The 23,273-nt window shown below is 36.8% G+C and overlaps 1 protein-coding gene across 1 annotated transcript; it reads right to left on the bottom strand.

Moving 5' to 3' along the window:
- Window positions 1–7,215: 7,215 nt before the first annotated feature.
- TMEM196 (transmembrane protein 196) lies at window positions 7,216–22,914 on the bottom strand (the record flags this gene model as incomplete). The annotated part of the gene is made up of 4 exons (XM_079538232.1): window positions 7,216–7,278; window positions 11,454–11,708; window positions 13,259–13,315; window positions 22,750–22,914. The coding sequence occupies 4 exons, from the start codon at window positions 22,912–22,914 to the stop codon at window positions 7,216–7,218; spliced, it is 540 nt and encodes a 179-aa protein (XP_079394358.1).
- Between the last annotated feature and the right edge of the window lie 359 nt (window positions 22,915–23,273).

Raw genomic sequence — 23,273 nt, 5'->3', positions numbered from 1 at the left:
AAAAGAATAAACTGAACACATAAGATGTTAAAAACAAAGAATTTAAAAACACATAGAGGAGGCATACATTGTTTATCTTTTTGCTTTTTTTTTTTTTCTTTTGTTGCCATTAAATATATGACCTGACAATACTTTGCAAGACTTTGCTAGATTTTGCTTTTTTTTCAGGATGTTTTTTTTCTTTTAATTTTTCAGCTTTGCATTGGGATATTGTTGAGCCTACATAAGTTCATTCCGGCAGTGACAGAATCACTACGTAGTTAAGAACGTTGCAACATTGACTTGAATGGTAAGTTGCTAAAAGTTAGTATCTATTCATCAGAGGAACCGTTTTTTTGAATGTTCTTTCTGTCTGCATTACTTGCCAAAAGGCTCTTATGACCCAAGTCTCTAGCAGAGACTCTCAAAAATCTATGTATGATGTTGAAGGGGGGAAGAAGCATTCCCTCTTGAGAACACCGTTTAACATAAGGCAAACATCTTCCTTTTGACAGATGGGAATGTAATCTCTATGTAGTTTTTCAGCTTTGTTTGACAGTTAGCTTTGAAAGCTGTAGAGAGCTGAGCTGTCTCTGTTCAGAGCTAAGCATGCATCTGAAGCGCTAGGTATGTCTGTGACACACCATGTGCTTTTAAGATCCTTGGTCTGTAGGCATCAATGTCAAAGCAAACTTACCAGCCTGAAACAAACTCAGATAAAAGATCTGTCAAGTGGAAATCAGAGAATAGATTCTAAAATATAAAGAATTTATTTTCCTCATTACCCTGAATGATAAAAAAAGGCAGTCGTCTGTAAAGAGGCGGAGAGAAGAGAGTTGAGAGGGTATGAAATTTTATTCAATTTCAAAATCCTTGCAGTATAAAGATTAATTCCAGTCAGGGTAAGAGACAGGATGAGAACTCTTAGCCTGCTGGCTGTCAGTCCAGTGTAGCTTTGGTAAAGCAGGGATAAATGGGATAAGTAGTTAAAGATAAAGTCATAATTTGTGAGCACAGAAAATGAAGAATAATCTTACATGGAAAAATTGGAAACGGTTTAACAAAGAACTAAAAAAAAAAAAAAAAAAGAAAAAAATGATGCCTGGAAATTTGCCCCACAGTTAGGGAATTATAGAAGCTCATCCAAGTAAAGGTTAAGGCATGACTTGACCTCAGTTTCTGCAAGGATCCTTAATTTAGCAGACAATAGCATAATGAGAGCTGGTGCCTGGAAAAAAAAGCCAAATAATTCTGCATAGAAACTCATCACTTTAAAATGGGAAAAATTCTGCTCAGTGGAATAAGGGAGATGATAGATTCCATCTTCTGAAGTCTTTAAATAAAGAGCAGATTTCATTCTAAAAATAACTATAGCTCACACAGATGTTATGTGATTGATATAAGGAATATCAGATGAAGTATTATTTCTTGGGCTATACAAAAGGAAAACTAGTTGGTCATAAGGTGGCTTACTGTCTTAAAATCTGTTCTGGTATTTCTTCATGTTTTAATGCTTTACTTTACAACCTTAACAGCATTATTCATCTTTTATACACTACTTTTAGCAATTCTAGAATAAGTACCTTTTGTGGGGTTTAGATCCAGAGCTCCTAGGACATTTCAAGATCCTGCTGCTGCCACCACAGTACTGGTATCAATATTAGTTTACTGTGTAAAGGTTACCTGCAGAATTCTGACGTACATACTGCCAGAGTGCGTACGTGCCAGAGTGCTACAGAGCTAATGAAGAGTCCCCAGAAAAATGTTAGCTGCTAGCATTCCTGAGTTTATGCCTAGATTTGGCACAGTAAGACAGCAATGATATCAGTAAGAGTAGCAAACTGCTGGAATTCAGTATTTTTAGTCTGAGTATTTGGGATTCATGGTTTACATATATACTCTCCTCAATCATTGCCTGTTAAATGAATGCATTGATCTATGTTTGCCTTCTTTGGGTGGAGGAGGTAAGAATTTATTCAGTACTAAATACTTTAAAGGATATAGCTGTATTTTAATAGAAGGGGAGAAGTAAGAGAAGGTACAAACATGACCTCTAGCACAGGAATGAAGTGGAAGAAAGAGAATAAAGAGTTCACCTAACAAAGTGTGGAAGAAGCTGCACAAGCTTGTGGTTTCAGTTACATCATTTGATGTGTCTCACACTAGCTACTAGTAACTGGATGTGAGAAGGAAATCTTCGTGCTTCTTATATATTTTAAATTTGTACTTGCTTTCTTAGGCATGCAAAGAGAGTTTGTGTTGACTCGTGTACATGTTTCTTATCAGTGAAATGACATGCAGCACTGCAGTGACGCTTTACAGCTCAGGGCTTTTCCAGTGCATGCCGTGTTCTCACTGTACATCATGACAGTTTGTCAAAAAATGGATCTTCTTGGATGCAGAGTAATTTTAAATTTGTAGACAGTCAGCCCATTCAGCACACTATAAAAACTGATTGTATTTTTAGAAGGACTCATTGCAGCTTATGGCAGAATTAAAACTGGATTTCAGAATCTCTGAGAAGCAAAAAACAAAAAACAACTTTCCACTTGATTACAAAGCAAAATTTCCTTGATGTGAAAGTCATTAAAGCGACCTGCTGTGAATCCGCAGTTAAAGGGCATAAAAGATAGCTTATAGGAAATCAGATGTAATGCAAGGGAAAAAACAAACCAATTAAACCAATTGCCAGTTTGTTCTGTGCTCAGGTCTCATGTGAGAAATGTGAATGAGAAAGTAACTGGGAGGCTGCTTTGCACAGCTTATGCAGTTGTCAGAATATCTATCATGTGGCTTAGGCATTTCTTCTACTACTTCATTGAGCTATGACAAGAGAGACTTTGGTGCAGCCCTCTAGATGTTTTGCTCCAAATCAAAGTTGGTTCCTTCTGAAGGGGAACTATGCTTCTACAGCAAAACAAGTCTCTCCAGGCACATAACTTGCTGCTGAAATTCCAGCTACTGATTCATGCCACCCAGTTCTCTCTTTTCTGTCCAAACATGGAACTATATTTCTACAACTTCACAGTTAAAAAGAAAAAAGGCCTTCCTGAGCAAGATTTCCATGTTCACTCAGAATTCCTCATGCTAATAATATTAAACTAGGTGGGTTTCATGTCTTCAAGCCAATCAAATTTTGTTTTACAAAAATCTGGAGATTGTGAGTCTGTCTGGATAGCCCTTGTTTAAATTCTAAAGATATTCAGAATCTGTCTCTGGATGCAAGTACAGGAACCTCATGGAACTTGGAGATTTATAGTGGAGTTAAAATGTCCCTTTGATACAGGAAGCAAAAACTAGTTAGAATAAATTTAGGCAGAAGGGTTACATCTGTAATGATACTGTAGTATGATACCAATCTGCTGTTAGATATCCTTAGGCTTTTAAATTATAGAAATCCCCTTTTTAATTCTTAACCTCTTTAATTCTGTCTGAGGCCTTAAATGATTAAAGATGGCTTAACTCATTTTAATCTCCTTTATGATCTATCTTCAAAATCACGATCTCAAGGAAAAAAATTATATAAATGTTACTACTTGCGATTGAGACCTACTGCATTTGAATTTCATATTGGATTTGACCTGCTCCAATTTTTTTTTTTATACTTCTCCAGATCATCCAAAGGGAAATTCATATGTGCTAATACAAAAAATAAATATAGTGCCAGAGAAGGATTTTTAACATGATATTCAAGACCTGCCTAGATGCTTCCCTGTGCAACCTACTGTGGGGAACTTGCTTTAGCAGGGGGTTGGAATCAAGGATCCCAGAGCTCCCCTCTATCACCTATGATTCTGTGATTCTGTGAGATGCTTATTCTCTCTACAGTTTGGAATAAAATCAGTTGACTATTCTAAATTTAAAACATCTGTGTGCGTCTCATAATCTGAAGTTCTCTGAAATACCAAGCATAATCTAAAATACAGCCTGTGATACATGTTAAGGATTTACCATCTAAGTCCTATGCACAAAGTAACTCCCTTCAAGAAGAGTGTTACATTATTTGACCTGTTAAATGGCTGAGTATCTCTTACAGAATCTGAGCCAATATCAGTTTTCACAGCAGCATTAATCAGAAATAATTGCATCAAAGCCAACACATGCTTCCTCTTATTTAGAATTAAATGAATTTTGGTGCTCAACATTGAAATTGTTGTAAATATGTTTGTTTGTCACATTCTGTAAACTAAAATCTTTGTTGTTCGTATAGTTGGATGAGTGTCCTTTCAACTGCACCAGTGATGAGAAAATTTAGAAAATGCTTCCCTTACAGTTGAACACAGTATGCAGCTATACAATTGAACTCCATTGAATGAAATGAAGTATTTCTTAGAATTCCCTTATTACATTCATATATTATAGTAATTTACTTTGATTTTAAGAATTCCAATCCTTTTTTTATGTCCAAAGAAGGACCAGTCTTTTTTTGTTAGCAGGTCTCTTGGATTCTAGCTTTGCGTTTTCAAGGCTGTTAATGTAGGGACCAGCCTACATTAACAAAAGCCTTTTCTGCATTCTACAGAATAGGCAGCAAAAGAAATTAAAAAAAAAAAAAAAAAAAAAAAAAAAAAAAAAGAGGTAATAAAATGAAGTTGAATTTTTTGTTTCCTGAGGCCCAGGTTTCTCCTCTCTTATTCCACTCCCCACCCTGAAAAGAAGCAGAAGTGATGCAGTTGTATTTCTTACGCTACAGAGAAGCTTAAAATACTGTGAGACTGTGGAATGTATCCTCTTTTCCTTTACAAAGTGTGAGAAAGTGGTTGTTGCGCTGAAGTATGCTATGTTGGATATAGAAGAATCAGCTGTTTCCCTGCACCATCAAATACTCTTACTACTGTGCTGGGAAAGTGAGTTGTTTGTGATAAGCAAACAGGAGATATTATGACACTTCATGTTATTCCTGAGCAGACTCCAAACTGAGCTTCCATCCCACTCTCTAGCTCTGAAGCTACTGTTCTTCTTTTACTTCTTTTTACTTCTCTTATTGTTCTTTTACAGACCTAAAGGTGAACCTCAGCTAGAGAGTTCTGAAATGGATTTCTGAGTCATTTTTATTTTGCTCTCTATCTTCCTTTGATAAGGGCCTTTTGCGCTTTTTACACTAATACAATGAAAAATGCTGTCCTACAGAACCATCTACTCAGGTTCCATGCTTGTTATGAATTTCTTTAATCTGTATGAAACTCCACAGCCCATTTAGGCAGTAGTTCAGTCTTGATACATTGTGGCTGTAACTGCAGCAAAAATGCCTGCAAAAGTGGCAGATGCTGGGGACAGATAAATCCCATGTTTCTTGCTGCTGATGAAAGAGAGAATTAAGCTGAGGAGGAAAAATCATTGATAAAGAGCCCAGCAAGAAATACTGAAACGAAAGGGCTTGTGGGACCTCAGAAAGGGAGCACTTTCCCTGAGCAGAGATGTCTTTCTATCAAATTCACTTGCTGTGACAGTAATCTGCTCTTTATGAACTCGAACAACCTCTTTAGCAATTAGTGATATATATAGATAAATATTAATATGTATTGATAATGTATTTAGTAATTATTGACATAATACTTATATCAGGGCATAGAGAATAAAAGAAAAGCCCTATCAGATGGTAGATAAGTGCATAAAAGTCTTATGAAATGGACAAGCTTTCTTAGCTAATCAGGTAATTTTGATGAAGTGAGAACTTAAATCACAGTGAAGAAGTTTCTTATGTTGTAATGGAATGGGAGACTCCCCTATGGATGTAGAATAAGGTAATTGAATTGAAGATTATTTTATACTATGTAAATTCACAAACAGTTTCATATAATTTCTACATGTTTTTATGGCAAGACTTGAACCCTGGACAGCCTAGGTAAAGTAATACAGAAATTTGTTTTACAGCTAAGAATACCACTTGAATATTCCCTAAGAGCTTTGTCTGGACAACATGGTATCCATGTGGGCAACATGGTATCCATCTACTGAATACATAGATTAGTGGGAAGTAAAATTCTTTCACACTTGTCTAGGTACATCAGATGTTGCCAGTCAGCATTAATGGTTGCATCTCAAATATATGCCTAAGTGCTGGGCTTTACAGCACTGTGTAACTTACAAATGATTTTACAAGAATACTTTATATGTATATTATGCTGCATATATTCTGTTACTGATGGCATCTTCCTTTTTTCTTTTTTTTTTTTTTTTGTGACTGTAAGTAGGTCTCACAGTAGAGTTTGAGGTCAGTTAAAGTTGCTGCTTTAACATATTCATTGCTTTAACAGACTCCTAAGTTAGTTAACAGGTGCTCAGAAATGCCAGTATGTCCTGCCCGTAGTAATACCTTGCTTTAACATTTGTTTTTGTCCTTTTTTTTGAGCTTGCTTTGTTTCTTTAAGAACCTTCCAATGAGTTGTGCAGTACTGCAAGCCTGATGGTAAGGCCTTGCTGACCATTCTAGCAAGAAAAAAATCTCAAAAATAAATGTTTTGGATTTCATTTTATTTGTCATCTTTTATGAACAAATTAAGAAATATACTTCATTCACAAATTGGAAATATTTACAATTTCTTTACAACAAGGCATTGTTGAGGTTTTGATTTATGGCATTCTTAGAGCGTTCTGTCTTTCAAAACAAAGACATTGGCGTTGTTTTCAGCACACTGTTCATTTACACTCTGCATGTGAAATGGGAGCATTTTGGAAGAGTAATTTGCACTCTCTTTTTGATACAATCTACTGGGCAAACAGGCTGGATGCATTTGCGGTGTGAAAAGGAGGCTTGTGCAGATGCGTTGCTGGTACCATGCCACATGATCTGAAGCCACCATATTACACCAGATGCTGCTGACTGCAGAGGACAAAAAAAATTCTCCAGAGCCATCCTTCCTCTGCCCTTTTCCATTCTCTTCAGGAATCGTGTGGTTGGGTTAGGTGTGGTATAGTTACATTATTTTTTTCTGGTTTTTGAGTCTTCATAAGAAGAGTCTTGAGAAGTCTATTTCAAATACTATCACAATTCTGAACAGTTTTTCAGACAAAGAGTATCCAGGAAGTGAATAAATACTGTATATCCGCAAAATGTTTAGGAGATAAATTTTGAACATGTTTCTAAAAGGGAAATGTAACTGTGCTGTTCTGCAGTTGTGACACTTGAGCCATAAAAGCTAAGATAATTCCATTTTCTCAATTTCTGGAAGTCGTTTTTATTTTCCTGAAGAAAATTCTAAAACCATTTCATTCCACGGAACTTTAAAAAATCTCTTAGTATACGCTTCCATTATAAATCAGATGTGGGCCACCATTGCTTAGGTTGTCTGTCATTTCCTGCAATAAGAAAAGAAGAGATTGGTACAAATTACAATTAGCTCATGGTGTTTGGAATTTAGTTCGCTACGGTTGGAATAAATACTTTAATTCTGAATGCCAAACATTCTGAAAAACTACATTTTTTATTTAGCTTTGTAAATTTTACTTTAAAGGAAAAATAATCTTCATATGTAAATTAAATACATTGGAAAGCTTCTTGACTCGTTGATACTGACTGAGTTGTACATTACTCTCAGACCATGTATAAAGCACTGACGGCATCCCTGCAAGTTTTGTGACATTGTCCTTTGAAAGTGCATCAACTCAAACTTGTGCAGTGATCTACAAAGGAACAAAACAGTAATCAAGTTTTCATTCAAACCTTTTTCCTGTGCTGACATACTGCAAACAGATACCTTTAGATACTAGCTGGGATAGACATTTTGTCATGTAAATCTATATCCAAAGAAGATCCAAAGGGCATTGATGCCTGGGAGAAGACAACTTGTCTTGGGATAGGACTGATTTTGATTTTCCCTTAATTTGCCAGGCTACAATTTTAGCAATTCAGCAGTTGCTCTTCAAGTGGCAGTTGAGTCATCCCAAAGAAAGGTGACCTGCTCATGAGACAGAATCCTAAGGAACCTAAGCCAGGATTTGTTTGGAGTTAGATTTTCTAACTTTCAAACTGTGGTTCAAACCATACCTACTTAGCAGCTGTCTAAGCCCTCAGATGACTATATTCATTAAGCACTTCTCTAACCTTCAAGGCTGCTAATCTTCATGGAATTTATGCCCAGAAATGCCTGATTTTGAGCAGTCCTAAGCCTGTTTCACAACAAATTGAATTAGGATGCGGAAATAAATTGACCTTTTGCTTACATCCAGTGACAGATCCCAGAGAACATCCAACAGTGCAGATGAGTGCACATAAATATATAGTTTGGGCTATTCTTTTTAAACTTACAGATAAGGTAGAGGTACCACTGTTATGCTAGTTTTAAAATATTTTCTTGAGAACCAGTAGCTTTTCTCTGCATGGAAATATTGAAATTCACCTCTTATACTTCTTAGGTATAGTTGGAGGAAATGTTGAAGAAAATAGTTGTATTTTTTGCCCTTCTATGGAAGTTTCTATCAAGAAAATAAAGCAAGAATCACTGGGCTAAAAAAAGAAAAGGGGAAGGATAGGAGGAAAATCCCTGATTCTGTTGTATAGTAGCTGGTAAATTTGGTAAAGATAAAGCAATTATGGGGCCTGGTTTTTATTCCCAATTGGCCCTTTTCTTTTTCTCCTTATTGCATTTATATATAGTATGGGAAGCACAGACCAGAACTCAAAGTTTCACATAAAGCTACAATTTAAAATAGATTACAAAGCATAATTGTTCCCTTTATGTTTTCTGAAAGAAGAGACATACTATTCTCTACATAGTAAACTTAGGGCCATGAAACCAAGTGAACAAAGCAATCAATAGTTTTAAGCTTCAAATAAGAGAAGGCGTATAAACTTTCCAAATTTTGAGCATTTTCTATCACCCAGATCTCAATTTGGATACTGATGCTAGGTATTTTTATATGGTACCTTATTCTCCTTAAAAACTGAAGAAACATGTAGAAAACATTGTTTTCTAGATTCCTGTCTTGAGGCTACCTGCTCAGAAACAAGGCAGTACAGCTGTCAGCTTGTAGGTGCCTGAAACCCTTGTTATAAACTGAAGTTATTGGTCAGCTGGGAAAGCGAGCAAACACCAGTGTCATTTAATATTAACTATCAGCCACAAGTAAAAAGTAATGCTCTGTCAGAAGGCTACCCAAGAGTGAATGGCAAAATGTATGTTTCCTTTTGTCAGTTTTACCACTTGAATTCTTTGTAGACATTAGCTATTCAGATATCAGCAGAACTTCAGAAAAAATTCAGAACCATTTATTTTCCCCAATATTTCTATCCTCAAAAATAAAAGTACTAATAAATTAAAAGATGTTGCTGAATTTAAGAAATGAAGGAGCACACAGATTAGAAGCAAAGTGAATCAATGGTGGCAGCATCCAAATAAGAGCATTTGGATGTCTGTAACTAGGGTGAATATTTTAAATACTCAACTTACTTCCAGATTGTAGCATTCACCACGTAGAATTATGTCACCACTTGGAAGCACCATTCCTGACCCAGAGTGACATCACAGCATCAGCCAACTTTGATTAGCTAAAACTGTGACTTCCTCTTAGAGAAGTCACTTCCTGAGGTGACATAACAACGTGGTAGCTCCCTAGTGGTCAGCGTACCTTGGAGGTAACTCTGGTGTCGGGGGAATCACCGGGCAGCTGGGCAGGTCGGTTATTTCAATACCCCTCAATCTCTAATATAAATATAACAATTATACAATAAATATAGCACAAACAAAAATACACATGCAGTACATGTCCACATTACTGTATATCAGTATAAATATACAAAAAAGTTTTATATATAAAACACTAAAACTGTTTTTTAAATTAAAGCCTAATTTAATATGATTTTTTAAGTTGTTTTCATTCTTTTCTAAGAGCATGCCTTGAGCTAATGTACTCAGACCTGCCAGCAGCAGGCAGTCTGCAGTCTGTAGGTCTGAGAAGTCCCAGATCACATCAACTATACATGCATACTTGATTCTACACACATGCAGCGAGTCCACCACTGGTGGAGCTCATTTCACATTCACTGAGCATGTGCAAAAAAGTTGCTCTGCTCATGCATCATGGTCCTTCACCCAAGGTAAGTGGGCATCTGGCAGTCCTCACAGCTACTTGTCTAAAACCTCAGTAGATCAACAGGCAAGCAAATGGGGCAGAGAACTACTGCTATACGTATTCACCTCCAGCCCAAATTGATAGGGTTAGCAGTTGCTTGCTTTCTGAAAGACGTTTTGCCAAGACATTTCTTTTGTCTATACCTTTCTCTTTTTGTCTTAGATGGGCTCCATCTTTGTCCTTAATGAGGTAAGAGCTTCCTTGAAAGGCAGGATCTAGCCTACTGTCTGCAAGACCATGATAATATTTGCCTATTTAGCTTATCAGAATTACGCTCCATTTTAAAATGAGAAGGAGAAACATATTTCTTCCCTAGATTTTATGTTGTCTTGTTTTATGTTGCTGCTGTAGCCTATACTAAATAATTTTAAAAATTTATTTCAAACATTTTTTAAGGTGAATTAATCTGAATTTCTGCTTGGATTCTCATTGCAGATAAAAAAATAAAAAATCTAATAGTGACAAGTAATGTTTACTTAATGAACAATTAGTTGCTATATTGTGATCGGGGATCTGAGAACATTCTAAACTCTGAATGAATTAATCCTCTCACTAGTATTCAGAGATCTCAGTACTTGAACGTAGCTGTAATGTGAACTGGCATGTGGCAGCTTAGATAGGCAGTCCACATGACTGCTGTTCATTTCTCTAGTCATTTCTCAAATGAAAGTCATTCAGTACTAACCTAAAACATGAAGAAGAGGATGTCAGTAAGCATCTTACTTCTTGAAAATGAATCAGATCCCTAATTTCAATTGCTTATTTCAAGAATTACATTAAATTTATTTATTTAGTTTTGTCCTTTTATACTCAACTTTACACTGTGGTAAGCTTCCTTTGAGCAGAGAAATGCAATAAACACTTGGTGCTGCCGCAAATCAGACCAGTTTGATTTAGGTGTCTAAATATGCCCTCAGGTGCATAGTTTTAGTCTTCTAGGTTTGTGAGCTACGGCTTTTGTGTTTAAATGACCTACATTATAAGCTGAGTACTTGGGAGAGGAAGAAATTTATTAAACCTGGAAGCATGCAATGATGTGGTTACAGAAAGCGTTCCGTGCTTTTTCACAGTACAGTACATGATAATCCATATTAATAAGGCTTCCAATTATTTATGATGTGCTATATTTAGCAGCTGAGCCCCTGGATAGCTATACAATGGAATTGTGTTGAAAATGGATGTAGTTCATTGAAATGGATGTACTGCAAATATACAGTACCTAAAAATAGCTCCATATAATGCAACGTAATAAAGCGTACACAGAATGGCAGCGTTTCATTTCCCAGAAGCTCTCTCTCATATAAAACTAAAAACTGAATACACTTATTGCCAATTATATACGTTAACACATATAGTAGTTTTTTAAGGGAAGCAGAACAAATAAAGAAAAACACACAACTCACTTTTTCTGCCATTTCATGGGAGTGATGCAATGAATGTTCTCTTTCTGAGAACATTCGCCTTTGTTCATAGCTGGCTAGCCGACAAGTGAGCCATGAAGAAAGGGTGCAACCACCAATTCCAATGCATGCAAGAGACATGGAGGCAAGATGCAAAGAATAGAGAGCAGACGACTTCTTTGTGAGAGCACGAAGAAATTGAAAATTTAAAATTCCTCCGATTAGTCCACAGATGCAACAGGCAGAAAAAAGTATCATCTGTCAGGAAAGACGAGAGGTTATGTCACTGTAACATTTCTCAGAGACAGGTTCATTCATATAAGAAATGAGACCGGACCCTCACTAAGATTCAGTTTGTAACTCCCACAACTCCCACAGAACTCCAAGGGAGTACAGTGCTATTATGTACAACAGTTAAGACTGATATTGCATATAAGGTAAAGTTTGGTAGACTAAGTTGCCCATGCTAAAAAAGTAATAAATGAAATGATACAAATCTTCTCATTTCCAGTCTTTCATTCGGGACAGGAATGTAACAGAATATATCATAATTCTCTATTGTGCAGTTTCTCATTCACAAGTGAATGCCTCATGTATTTGTGCAATTCTCTCTTGTTTGTATAACAACTGTCTGTGCCTCTTTGATTCTAATTTGTTCAGTCTAACACCAACTTGCAGACATTCTACAGTTTTTTTGTGGGGGCACCAGATGTGTTTAATGTGACTGTGCTGGATGAGGAAACAACAGAAATTTAAAAATTTAGGCATCTCTACTGAAGTACAGAGTGGACTACATTTTTTTTTTTTTTTTTTTTTAATGTGGTTAAAACGCTTTTGGGAAGTGAAACAGGCTGCAATTATGGAAACATATTTAAAGACCTCATTACTATAATCACAAAGATGCCATATCTGGTTCAGAATTCTTTCAGCCACAAATAACTTGAGGTCAAACGACCTTATTATGGGCCTATTGCTAAATGATTGCCTTATTCATGTCCCCAGATGTTGATCTAGATGGGCCTTTGATATGTCTCAGTATGATTTTATATACCTACTTATTTAATATTAAATAAACAGTTTAATGGAGCTTTGCAAACTACTTCTGTGCTCAACTGAGATGAGAATTTTGTCAGGGAGGTAACAATCAGACTCTATTATGCAGTCCACTAGGAAGTGACTACTGCTTGAGACCACCAGAACAGACAGCCTTGGGGAAATGAGTGTGGTCAACATGTTTTAAAAAAATGACACTGTAATTGGAACAGACTTTGGAGTAATTCATTGGAATTCAAAAATAGTAAGAGAGAGAGATTGATTCCCTTCACACACTTGTTTTACAAGACTTCCACGTGTGCACAGCAGGACATCAAAACTGACTGAGAATTAAAGCCAGACATTATCACTTATAATAGGGTTGGGTCTTTAACATAAAGACAAAAGGTGTGCAGTGATAAAAGGCCTGTTTCAATCTTTACCAAAGAAGGAATGAAAATTCAATAATTCAATCCAATGTTCAATCCTCTTTCTTGATCTGTCATAGGTTTCTGTCAAGAATTTTTCCATCCACACAGGGAGAATTAGGGATGTATAGCTTAAATAGGCATGACATAAATATGCCATTTCAGAACTGCTTTGCATTGCTTGATGAACCCAAGGTACTGATTGCTTTCTTTGGACTGCTGCCTTGCAATGTTTACTGATTTTTTACCAGAAACACTTGGAAACAGTAAATCTCAAGTAGAAAGTTCAAGTTAGATAAGTATGACTTTCAAATACTTGTGTGTTATATATGTACTGGAAAAACTTACAATAAGTCCGGATTTTTTTTTGGCACACAATATTCCACATATGCCACAAAGCAGAAACTGAAAAGAAAAAAAGAAAAAAAAACAACACAATTATTTCATCATTAAGGTCTCAAATTTAAATCTTTGTGTGTTGCTATAGTGGTGACCACAACAGTAGGTTAGGCAATGATCATAGTTGTCAGCATTTTCATTACAAACCTTGTATTTCAGGAAGATATATCTCAGCTTTAAGCACACTTATCCAAGCAGAAACTAGATTGAGAAGGCAGATTAAGGATGAACATAAAAATATAAAAATAGAAAATAAAAAAAAGCTTCATAAGGTAGTGATTGCTGATCCAAATCCTACTTCATCTACTTTCAAATCTACCTAATGCCCTAATCCTGAGGTGTGAACTACTGAGGGATCGTGTATGGATTCTTGTCCTCAAGACAGTGGAACTCTGGACAAGAGTACAGGTCAGTCAACTTGGCAGGTGCAAATGTAAATATTGAGGACATCTGTTGATGTGGTTACAATGAATGTGCTGTAGAAATTGTTTCAGATTTTAGATAGTCCTTGCTGTGGGAAATAGCATGAAGGTATCTGTTCTTTTTCATGCATTTCCCTTTTACAAACAGATCTGACAGTTACAACATCAAGCATTAGGCAAAATTTGATTAACAAAACCAAAGATACCCCCACACCAGCTGATCATTATGAATAAATTTTAATGTTTTTTAATGACCTCTGCCGAAGACCAGTAACATTCTCTAATGTCTCTTTCTCCTCCTGTAGAAAAGTTTCAGAATAGTCCCTGAAGGCATAGTCATGGCAGAAACACCACTAATTGCATGAAAGCAAGAAGAACTTCTCTAGGTGTTTTTAATTCTGTCAAAAGATTCCTTCAATACCTCATAAATTCCGTGGTTAAGAAGTCCATACTACTTATTTTCAATAAAACTAACCCTATGTCTTTACCAGAAGTAGTTTTGTAGTTTTAAGATTGGATTTTTCCAAATCCTTTTTACTCTGAGGTTGTATTTCTAGCAAAAAGCTTCAGCTGACTTTGTCTGAACAGGCCTGGCTATTGCATAAGCAGTTAAAAAAAAAAAAAAAAAAAAAAATTGTTTCTATACAGCATATATATATATCATATATATATATGTATATATCATATATATTTTATTTAGCTTCCAAAATTTTGCAATATCTCAATACTCAGTTGAGGATCTGCTTTCATATACAATTTATCTGACTTTCAAATAAAGTTGTTCAGGCATGTAGGTAGGTAGGTAAGCCTTGAGATGTATTTTTACTCTGAGTTTACTTGGTTTCCCACAGTTAATATAGTTAAATGTTGCGTGTTATTTACCGGTCTGCTATGAATGGGATGTATGGTATATGGACATAATACCAATCTGATCATAGAGAAGGCTGGGTCATGTACACCATGGCACTGGGTGGCTCAGGACAAACACAGCTGATAATTGCTGCTAAGGCTGGAATAATAATAATAAAAACAACAGCAACAAAAAACTAATATGAACAACTGTCATTTTCCCACAGGCAAAAGAGCTCTTAACTAGCACACCTGCTTTGTAAGTTTTTACTCAAGCTTTCTGTAAAGTTTTAAAATTTCACTCCCAATTCACTCCAAATCACCTTTAAGCAGTACTGCATACTTACATTACCTAGAATATTTCCCTGTTGAAATCCAAAGAATATTGAAAAAGGTGACCAGCAGGGTGTAAGATGCTGGTGTCCAAAAAATGAGTGATTATGTTATTCCATAGATATTGAAGTATTTGAAGGGACTACCTGGAGTAAGGTTTTATTGTGTCAGTCTCTAGTTTCTGTATGCACTTTCTTTCTCTGTACAGCTACTATATATACACAAGAAAAAAATATATAAATAAGAAATGCAACAATATAAGAAATAAGATGTTCTGCATTGAAAGAACGTTGGACTAGATGATCTTACAGGTCCTTTCCAACCTTGTGATTCTATGATAACTCAGCAGAGAACTCAAGGGAATTGGTTATCCCTGGTTCTCTAATATTCTTCTCTGTAAGCCTATAAAAGTCATGCCTAAATTTTAGAATTCATATGACTACAAGACAAGCAAGTTGTAAAACTGAATGAACTAGTGAGCATGAACATACTAAAAACCATTGATTAAAAACATTTGGGGAGTAGCAAAAGATAACTATTATCTATTGTTGTTTTGTGGTTTTGTATTATTTTTTTTTAGATAATAGTGGTGAGGCATGGAAACGGACTGCCCAAGGAAGTCGCTATCCCTGGAGGTTTTCAAGAAAGATGTGGATGTGGCATTGTGGGCGGTGGCTCTGTGGACATGAGTTGACAGTTGAGCTAGAAAATCTTAATGATCTTTTCCAATCATTAATTCTATGATTCTATAATTCCCAGAGAAAAGTTTTGTTCAAAAAACAATATGATTATTTATTTATAAAAGTAGTTATTTTTTCTATTAAAACCAGTGGATGAATTTGAACTACATCAGGCAATTAAACCTCATGCAAAGCTTTGAAAATGCTTATCCCTCTCTTTGGAGGCTGTAGAGAATTCTGATCTACTAGGAAAAAAATGGAATGTTGCTTTACAGAAAGAAAATTAGTGACACATGGAGTGCAAGAGCACTGCTCAGAGTTGCCTTAGCCAGGCTTCTCAGTACAAAGACCTTTAGAAAAGTTAGGAAGTCAGACAATATTTTGTGATTGACTGTGATAATTTCTTTTTGACAGACCAACTAACAGCTCTGGAATTTTCTTCTTGGTGCTATAGTAATTTTCTGTAACATTTTTGAGGTCCCAGAGCTATAGTCAGCACTAGTGAAAAGTAGATGGGAAAAACTATTCTGACTCTTTGTACCACAAAAATACCGAGTACACATCAGTCTCAAAAGGAATTTCCTGTGTTTGTTCTGGTTTATCTTTTAGTTTTGAGTTCTTCTCTTTTATAATACTGCCAGCTGGAATACAGCCATCAGGGGCTCTGCTGTATTGCCACTCCCTATCTATTCCTGATAATCTTGAAATATTTCACTTTCAGGTTGGTGCCATAGCGTTTAAACTTGACTTGTAACTGTTGACTGTGGTTTATGCATGCCTAACTAATACTGTCATGTTGAGGAATTGCTCCCTTCTACATGAGTATTGATTATATTCAGGCAATTTACCAACCTCTTGGACTCTTTAATGTAGTTACATTTTCTAACTATGTCAAACCTGAAGTAAGTTAAGGCAAACAGACTTGTGTTAAAATACAGTAAATCAGGAGTGGAAAAGAAATATGTCATTGAAGATAAGCTCCTTATAAAGACTGATCAATTGTTCAAGTGTTAACTCATACTGCAAATAAGCCTAAAACATTTCATAAAGGATAAGCCAAATGAATAAACCCTCCAAGATGCCTTGGAAACTAGAGAGAAATGTTGAAGCATGTTTCACAGTTGTACCTTGTTTTAAATTTTATTTTGTGATTATAATTCATCAGAAAATTCATAAGAGAAAAGATCAAAACCTCACTTTAAAAAAATGACATATTTCACTATTTGCAAGCAATTCCCATTATTTCTGGGGTTACTTTTGCTTGCAAATTTAGTCATACCTGCCAAAATACATGATATTTCAGGTTAAGATTATCAGAAGGAGGCAGGGACTGAATGTATAACAGATAAAAGCAGAATCTCCCTTGGATGATTGGTAAAAAATCCAGGGAAAGATATCACAAAACACAAAAGCTTCTTAGACTCCTTTTGAATCTCAGTAGGCTGTGAGAGCTTCACTCCCACTTCCAATGAAAATTTTCTAGGAACCTAGCAAAGTCAGAGTCCTCCTGTTAGCACAGGTGTGATTGCAAGGTGATGCACGGTCTATGTGCCTGTGGAGACTTTGCCACTCACCTTACAGCTGTGCCTGCTTCTATTTAATATGCATATTTTAAAATCTCTCTTTTGGCCTGTTGAACCTTAGAATAAAGAAACAAAGACCACCCAGAAAAGGATAATGTATATTTTAAGCTTGCTTTAATGTATTTTATATTAAATTGGGCTTGAAACAGAAGCTCATATCCAAACACCCAGAAATTTTGGTAAGGAGGCTGAAATCTTAATTTAGATTCAATTTTTGTGACTTGGATCAATCCCTATTTCATATTCTCTGAAACAAAAGACTTGGCCTCATTCACTTTTTCCTGGAAAAAGAAGCTTTTCTTACTTGCATTCTGGAAAAAAAAAAAGATTCAGTTTCAGTTACATTTGCAGAAAGCAAAAGATTTGATGACTTCCATCATGCAGAAGAAAATGAACTGCTTTTACACTTCATGTTGAACTTCATTGGAGGAGGAGGCAAAAGTAGTGGTGAATAAAATTTCTCTAAGAAAATAAACTGTCCATGGAAACTTTCTGGAGAGATAAAGAAAAGAGTCAAGAAAACCTGTTGAACATAAGGACTGCTTGATTGCTCGTGATGTAGAAGCACAGACTACATCCACTGAGTGGAGAGCCCTCTGGCATTTTTGGTCATCCATATGTATCTGATGAAATAGAGGAAATTATTTCAAATCTGTGTTGGATTAGTGTTTCCTTTCATCTGGTTTTAGGACTTCAGAGATGGTTTAAAATTGGGAAATGTTTTTTAGATGAACTCAGGGAAATTTAGAATTGAGTCTCTGAAGCTGAATGTCTTCCTGCCATCAGTGATTCACAAAATATCTCGCTGTCTGGAAAAACTCGGCACAAAAGAATACTTAATTACTTGTTCAGAACTTACTTTGGAGTAACAGATATTAAATGATTTTTAATTATGTTGTTTTCTATCAAACAGTTAGAGTATGACTGCTTTTTTCTCAGAAACTAATAAATTAAGAATTATTCCCTGCAGGTTAACAGCAAAAGATTTCAGCTTATACTTAAGTCAATCTATATTCAGCATTCAGATACTCCTAAATACAAGCCAGGCAGTAGAAGTTTGTGTGAACAGATCATCTTGCAGATTGGTGTGTGCTTCTGGGAGGTCTGAATGATAAACAAAATCTGCTGAAAGACTCCTCAGCTGGAGTGAATTGTTCTGGTTCCATGCAAGGCAAGAAGCTTCTACACTTGGTACACCGTCGCTTATCTACAGATACAGAAGTCTCTCCAGTTCCACTGAGTTCACTGACAGTGCTGCAATTCATTTCATCAGGGTAAGGAGCCAGCCAGAAATTGGGTCAGTTTGATGAAAATTCAGTACATATGTTGAAATACAGTAGGATCACATCTGCATTTGGTCTGCATGATAAACAATAGTGTGATTTTTCTGTGTTCTTTAAAAACAAATATAAAAAAATTACTAGATGTTCTTTTCCAAAAGAAACTTGGCAACAGTAAGAGCTAAATGCAAAAATGAATGTTTTAAAATTTTAGACCACCAACATTATTTAATAGTCCAAAGTGATACTCCTGCTCTGGGAAAGTTTCCTACTGATCGAACCTTTCTCTTTTCCTTCAAATCCTGGATTTAAAAAAAAAGTCATTAAAATGAGTGCTTTAAGTGCCAACTTGGAGCAAATTTCTATAGCTAAACTGTAAATGCACATTTTTAATGGATGGAGAATTCTACAGTGCTACAATGAAGAATTATGGGAATATCTGGTGCTACAGATAAACATCCAGAGATTGCATATTGATTAAATGCATTTAGGTATTTATCTCTGTAAGTGAAGAAGCTGTCTCTCTGAGGGGCATAACCAGAAGTGAAACATCAAGTTTCTCTCTTGTAAGTGAATATAGATGGCACATTTGGCTGAAGATGTGGCTTTTGTCTCTTTCTTTCTCAGGAAGAGTCTTGTCTGTAGCAAGAATTTGTTCATCATTGAAGAATAAAAGAGAATTAGAGCCATATATGTATATGTGAGTGTATAAATAGTGATAGTGATGCAACTACTATGTTCCAAGTATAAATGGGCAAGTATAGGACCATTTAAAAAATATATATGAATATATTTTGAAATATCTTTTTTTCTTCTTCTTCTATTTATTTATTTACTTAGTACAAAAGTCTTTGCAATGACTGCTGTCATTCTTGCTGTGTTAGTGGTAGCGGCTCAGCATGCCCCTTGGATGGATCGTTTCTATGGTACACCACATAATTGAATTGGAATGGTAGATTTCAGAACTGTGCCTCAATCTCTAGTTACAGAAATTTGGGAGGCACCGAGTACAGCCTGTGGAGCTTGTGGAGTAGATTATATCAAGGCAATCATTAAAAACAAACAAACAAAAAAACCACCAGAAAGAACATCCAGAAATCAAGAACATCTTAAGAGACTTTGGACTGTATGTTATTTTGGTAATTTATCATAGAATCGTAGAATGGCTTGGGTTGGAAGGTACCTCAGGGATCATCAATCTCCAACCCCCCTGCTGCATGCAGAGCCACCAACCAAATTTAGCAACCATGGCCAATTTTCAAAAGAACAGATTGCATATAATGTAAAAGAAATTAGATATTCATCTACACGTGCTCTGGAGAATTTGCTACAGCTGTTTTATTTTGGCTTCTTTTTAAACAACTCTTAGCATCTTAATCCACTCAACTTAAATGAGAACAACAAATTTAGAATCTATTTTCCCATTTCCATGCATTTTTTATGTAGACATTCTCTAGGCTTTCCATTTCTTCATTATTGTCTACTCCATTTTCTCAGGCTTCCTCATAAATAATGCAGAGCATGCAATGATCAGAGCACTTGAGCCTAAGCTTAACTTCACTTGTATCTAATCTCATGGGTGAGATTCACATGTTTAAAGTAAGGTGTGTTAGTAAATTATCTGGCTGAATGAAGATGATGAACAAAAATAACAACTCTTTAAGAAAAAAGCTAATGTATGTCAAATAAAAGACATCAGAGGGAGGCAAGTATAACATAGAATGTGTATGATTTTAAGATTCCCAAATTTTAGGAATGCAGGCTAAGGTTTCCATGGTGATGCTATCTTCATCTGTTTCGTTATGAACTTGGGCCTCTGCTGAGTTCCACCCACATCAGTAAAAAGCAGAACAGGGTCAAAAGTTTTAAGTATATTTTCAGGTAAATTACTACAGGACACTGTTCCACTTAACTCGAGTGTTGGTTTGAATCCTAACATATCAAATGTCAGTTTTTCCACTGATGTCACTTTCTTTTTTTTCATTGTTCATTTCTCCAAGGAAAACCCTGATTCAAGAATGTTAATCAGAAAAAAATAAAAATAAAAAAAAATTACATACTTTATGCAAGACATATTCTTTATACAGCCAACATGTGTTCAGTGTAAGTGAATAGAAAGGTGAGTTATGCCATTTCTGCAGCATCACAGTTCTGGGGATCGTGTAAACAAACCTTTCTCCAGTTCTTTTGACTTGGACCTAAGCATCCCTGCAGAGCAGTAGGTTTCTGGCTCTGTTCTTGTCCCATCTCAACTGCCAGTCTCTAGTCAGGACACATCCTTACAGCCATTTGAACCACTTGAGTGATACAAAGAGGATGCAACGATGTGACAATTTAGACAAAGGTCTCTAGCTCAATGCAAAGTAAGTAAGCCTTTATGATGTGTAATCCCAATCTACATACTGCTGATTTCTTATTTTCTTTACTACACACAACATAAACTACTTGCTTTTGCTGTACAATTTCTTTGTGGCCTCCTCCTGTCTACCCATCCTGCTGACAATGGTCAAACAATTGATGCCTGTCTGTACTGCCTCTGACTGTGGGCATCCTTCACCCAGGTGTTACACGTTCAAACAAATCTCCTTGGTTTCCCTTCCATGACTCCACATTCACATACGGGCAGAATTTTCTATAATCACCTGGAAAATCACTTCATTGTTTTCTATATTACCTCTCTATAAATCTCTACCTACAAACAGCTTGAAATCAGTCAGGCTGCTGATGTGCTAATGCAACCACCTGTTATACCAATCAATTTTGATTTGTCCTTTAATTCTACAGTTGTCTCTTTCTTTGTAAGGTTCTTGGAGACAACATCTAATACAACAGAATATTAGTCTGTGTCTACTACAAACTGTGGGATAACAGAAACCATAAAAATGAATTAAGAAATTGTGCAGGAAATGTGCATTGTCATGGAATGGTATCAGCTGTGATTGCATTGTCACAAAATGCAATCACTGCATAAAATTCTGATCTCACTGACTGGTCAGAATTCTCAGAAGCCAGGATGTTATCTATGTTTAGATCCTCAGATAGACACATTTTTGAGTAATCTTTTTTCTTCATCAACAATGGTCAGAAGCCTTGCTTTTAGAACTGATTCTGATAATAACATTACCTGCTGGCTGGTCCTAAATCACTGTGTCTTCATTCTCATATCTCACCTACCTGTTCTGTAATGCAGAATTATGTGCTTATGTACTGCCATAGATATCTATGACTGTTGTCTATAATTAATAAGTATTGACAGTGAGAATATTACATGAAGCACTCTGTCAGAATTAATCTATAAATCACAGGAGGATACACTGTTGAATAACCCAGAATTTGTTGCACTTAACATCTCATCTCAAGCAATGCAAACAATGTTTTTAGAAATACTGTTGTTCAATCCAGGCTGGCAAAACAAACAAACAAACAACAACAACAAAAAAAAACCAACAACAAAAAACAGCTTTGGAATTCAAAAATGCCCACTCATGTTCAGGATGAATTTTCAATGTTACCTACTCTTTTCTCCCTAAAGATACATAACAATTCGGAGGAAAACACTTCCTAGAAGCATGTTTATCTCAAACTGAAGAATTAAGAAAGGTTTTTGAGAAGTGAGAAATGCTTATTATTAAGGACGTGGTTCTTCTCTGTTATGAACATGCTTCTACTATTAACCCATTCTTGCTGCTTGATATTTATGGTCATTTCATGAGAAGCTCAGGGTGCCCAAATCATGAGAACATCTTTCATTTTCCTTCCAATTTCGACTTTCTCTTTTCCTTCCAGAAGCTCGAAACTCACAACTTGACATTATTTTAAAGCACTTTTTGACAGTCTTGCCATAAGGAACAGGGCTGCTCTTTTTAAAAAACAAAGCTCTTAATTCAAAGATTACAAGCTATGACCCAGGCTCCTTAATGCTGGAAGCTCTTGAGGTATCTGCCAAGTGTGAGAATGGGTTCACAGAAAGTTCAGTTTTTTACAGCAAAATAATAATAATAATAATAATAATAATAATAATAATAATAAAAGGGAGAAAAAATAAATTTGAAAAAAAAGGAAAAAAGCGAGAAAGAAATGTTCCTATGCCCCGACACAGACACATCTCCTCCCGCCGTCCCGCGCCCCGCGAGAATGCAGACTATACCCCACGCACATCGGAAATGGACCCGGCGCGGCTCCCGGAGCAGCATGCACGCGCGGAAGGGAAGGGAAGGGAGGGGTCGGGGGTGCCTCCGCACGGTCTGATCATCACCGTAAAGAGTTAAAGAGAGAGTGAAATGGCTAACGTACACACACCCCGCTCCATACCGGAGAAGAGTCTCCCAGTTGAGGTTTATGCTCTGTGAGGACCAGGCTGAAACTGACCGCCCCCACGGCCACGCTGGACACCCCTAACCCTATCTCCAGCACGGAGAGCACCAGGAGGCTCCCGATGATCTGGCTGCTGGTGCACATCCTCCCTCGGTCATCCTTCCTTCCCGATCAGCCGGGGAAACCGCGCCTCCGCCTTCTCCTCCGCCGCTCCCGCGGCCCTAAGTCGCCCCCAAACTTTTCTTTCTTCGCCGGCAGCCGGGGCGGAGCGGAGCATCCGCGACAGCCGGGTGCTGCCGAGGGGCGGCGGGGCGGCCCCGGCGCCGCGGGGCCCCGCGTAGAGCCGCGCAGCGCCGCGCAGCGCCCGACCGGTAGCGAGTGCGGCGGCGGCGGCGGCGGCGCGGAGCTCTCCAAGGTGCCGGGCCGGCGGCGGGGACAGGGCGCCGCTGGCGGCCGGCCGGGCAGCGCGGCGGTATGCAGCACCACGCTCCTCAGGGGCTGCG

Source organism: Tetrao urogallus (genome assembly GCF_951394365.1).
Source record: "Tetrao urogallus genome assembly, chromosome: 7".
Classification (NCBI taxonomy): Eukaryota; Metazoa; Chordata; class Aves; order Galliformes; family Phasianidae; genus Tetrao; species Tetrao urogallus.
The sequence above is the reverse complement of the archived record's forward strand: the minus strand, read 5'-3'. Positions and strand labels throughout refer to the sequence as shown.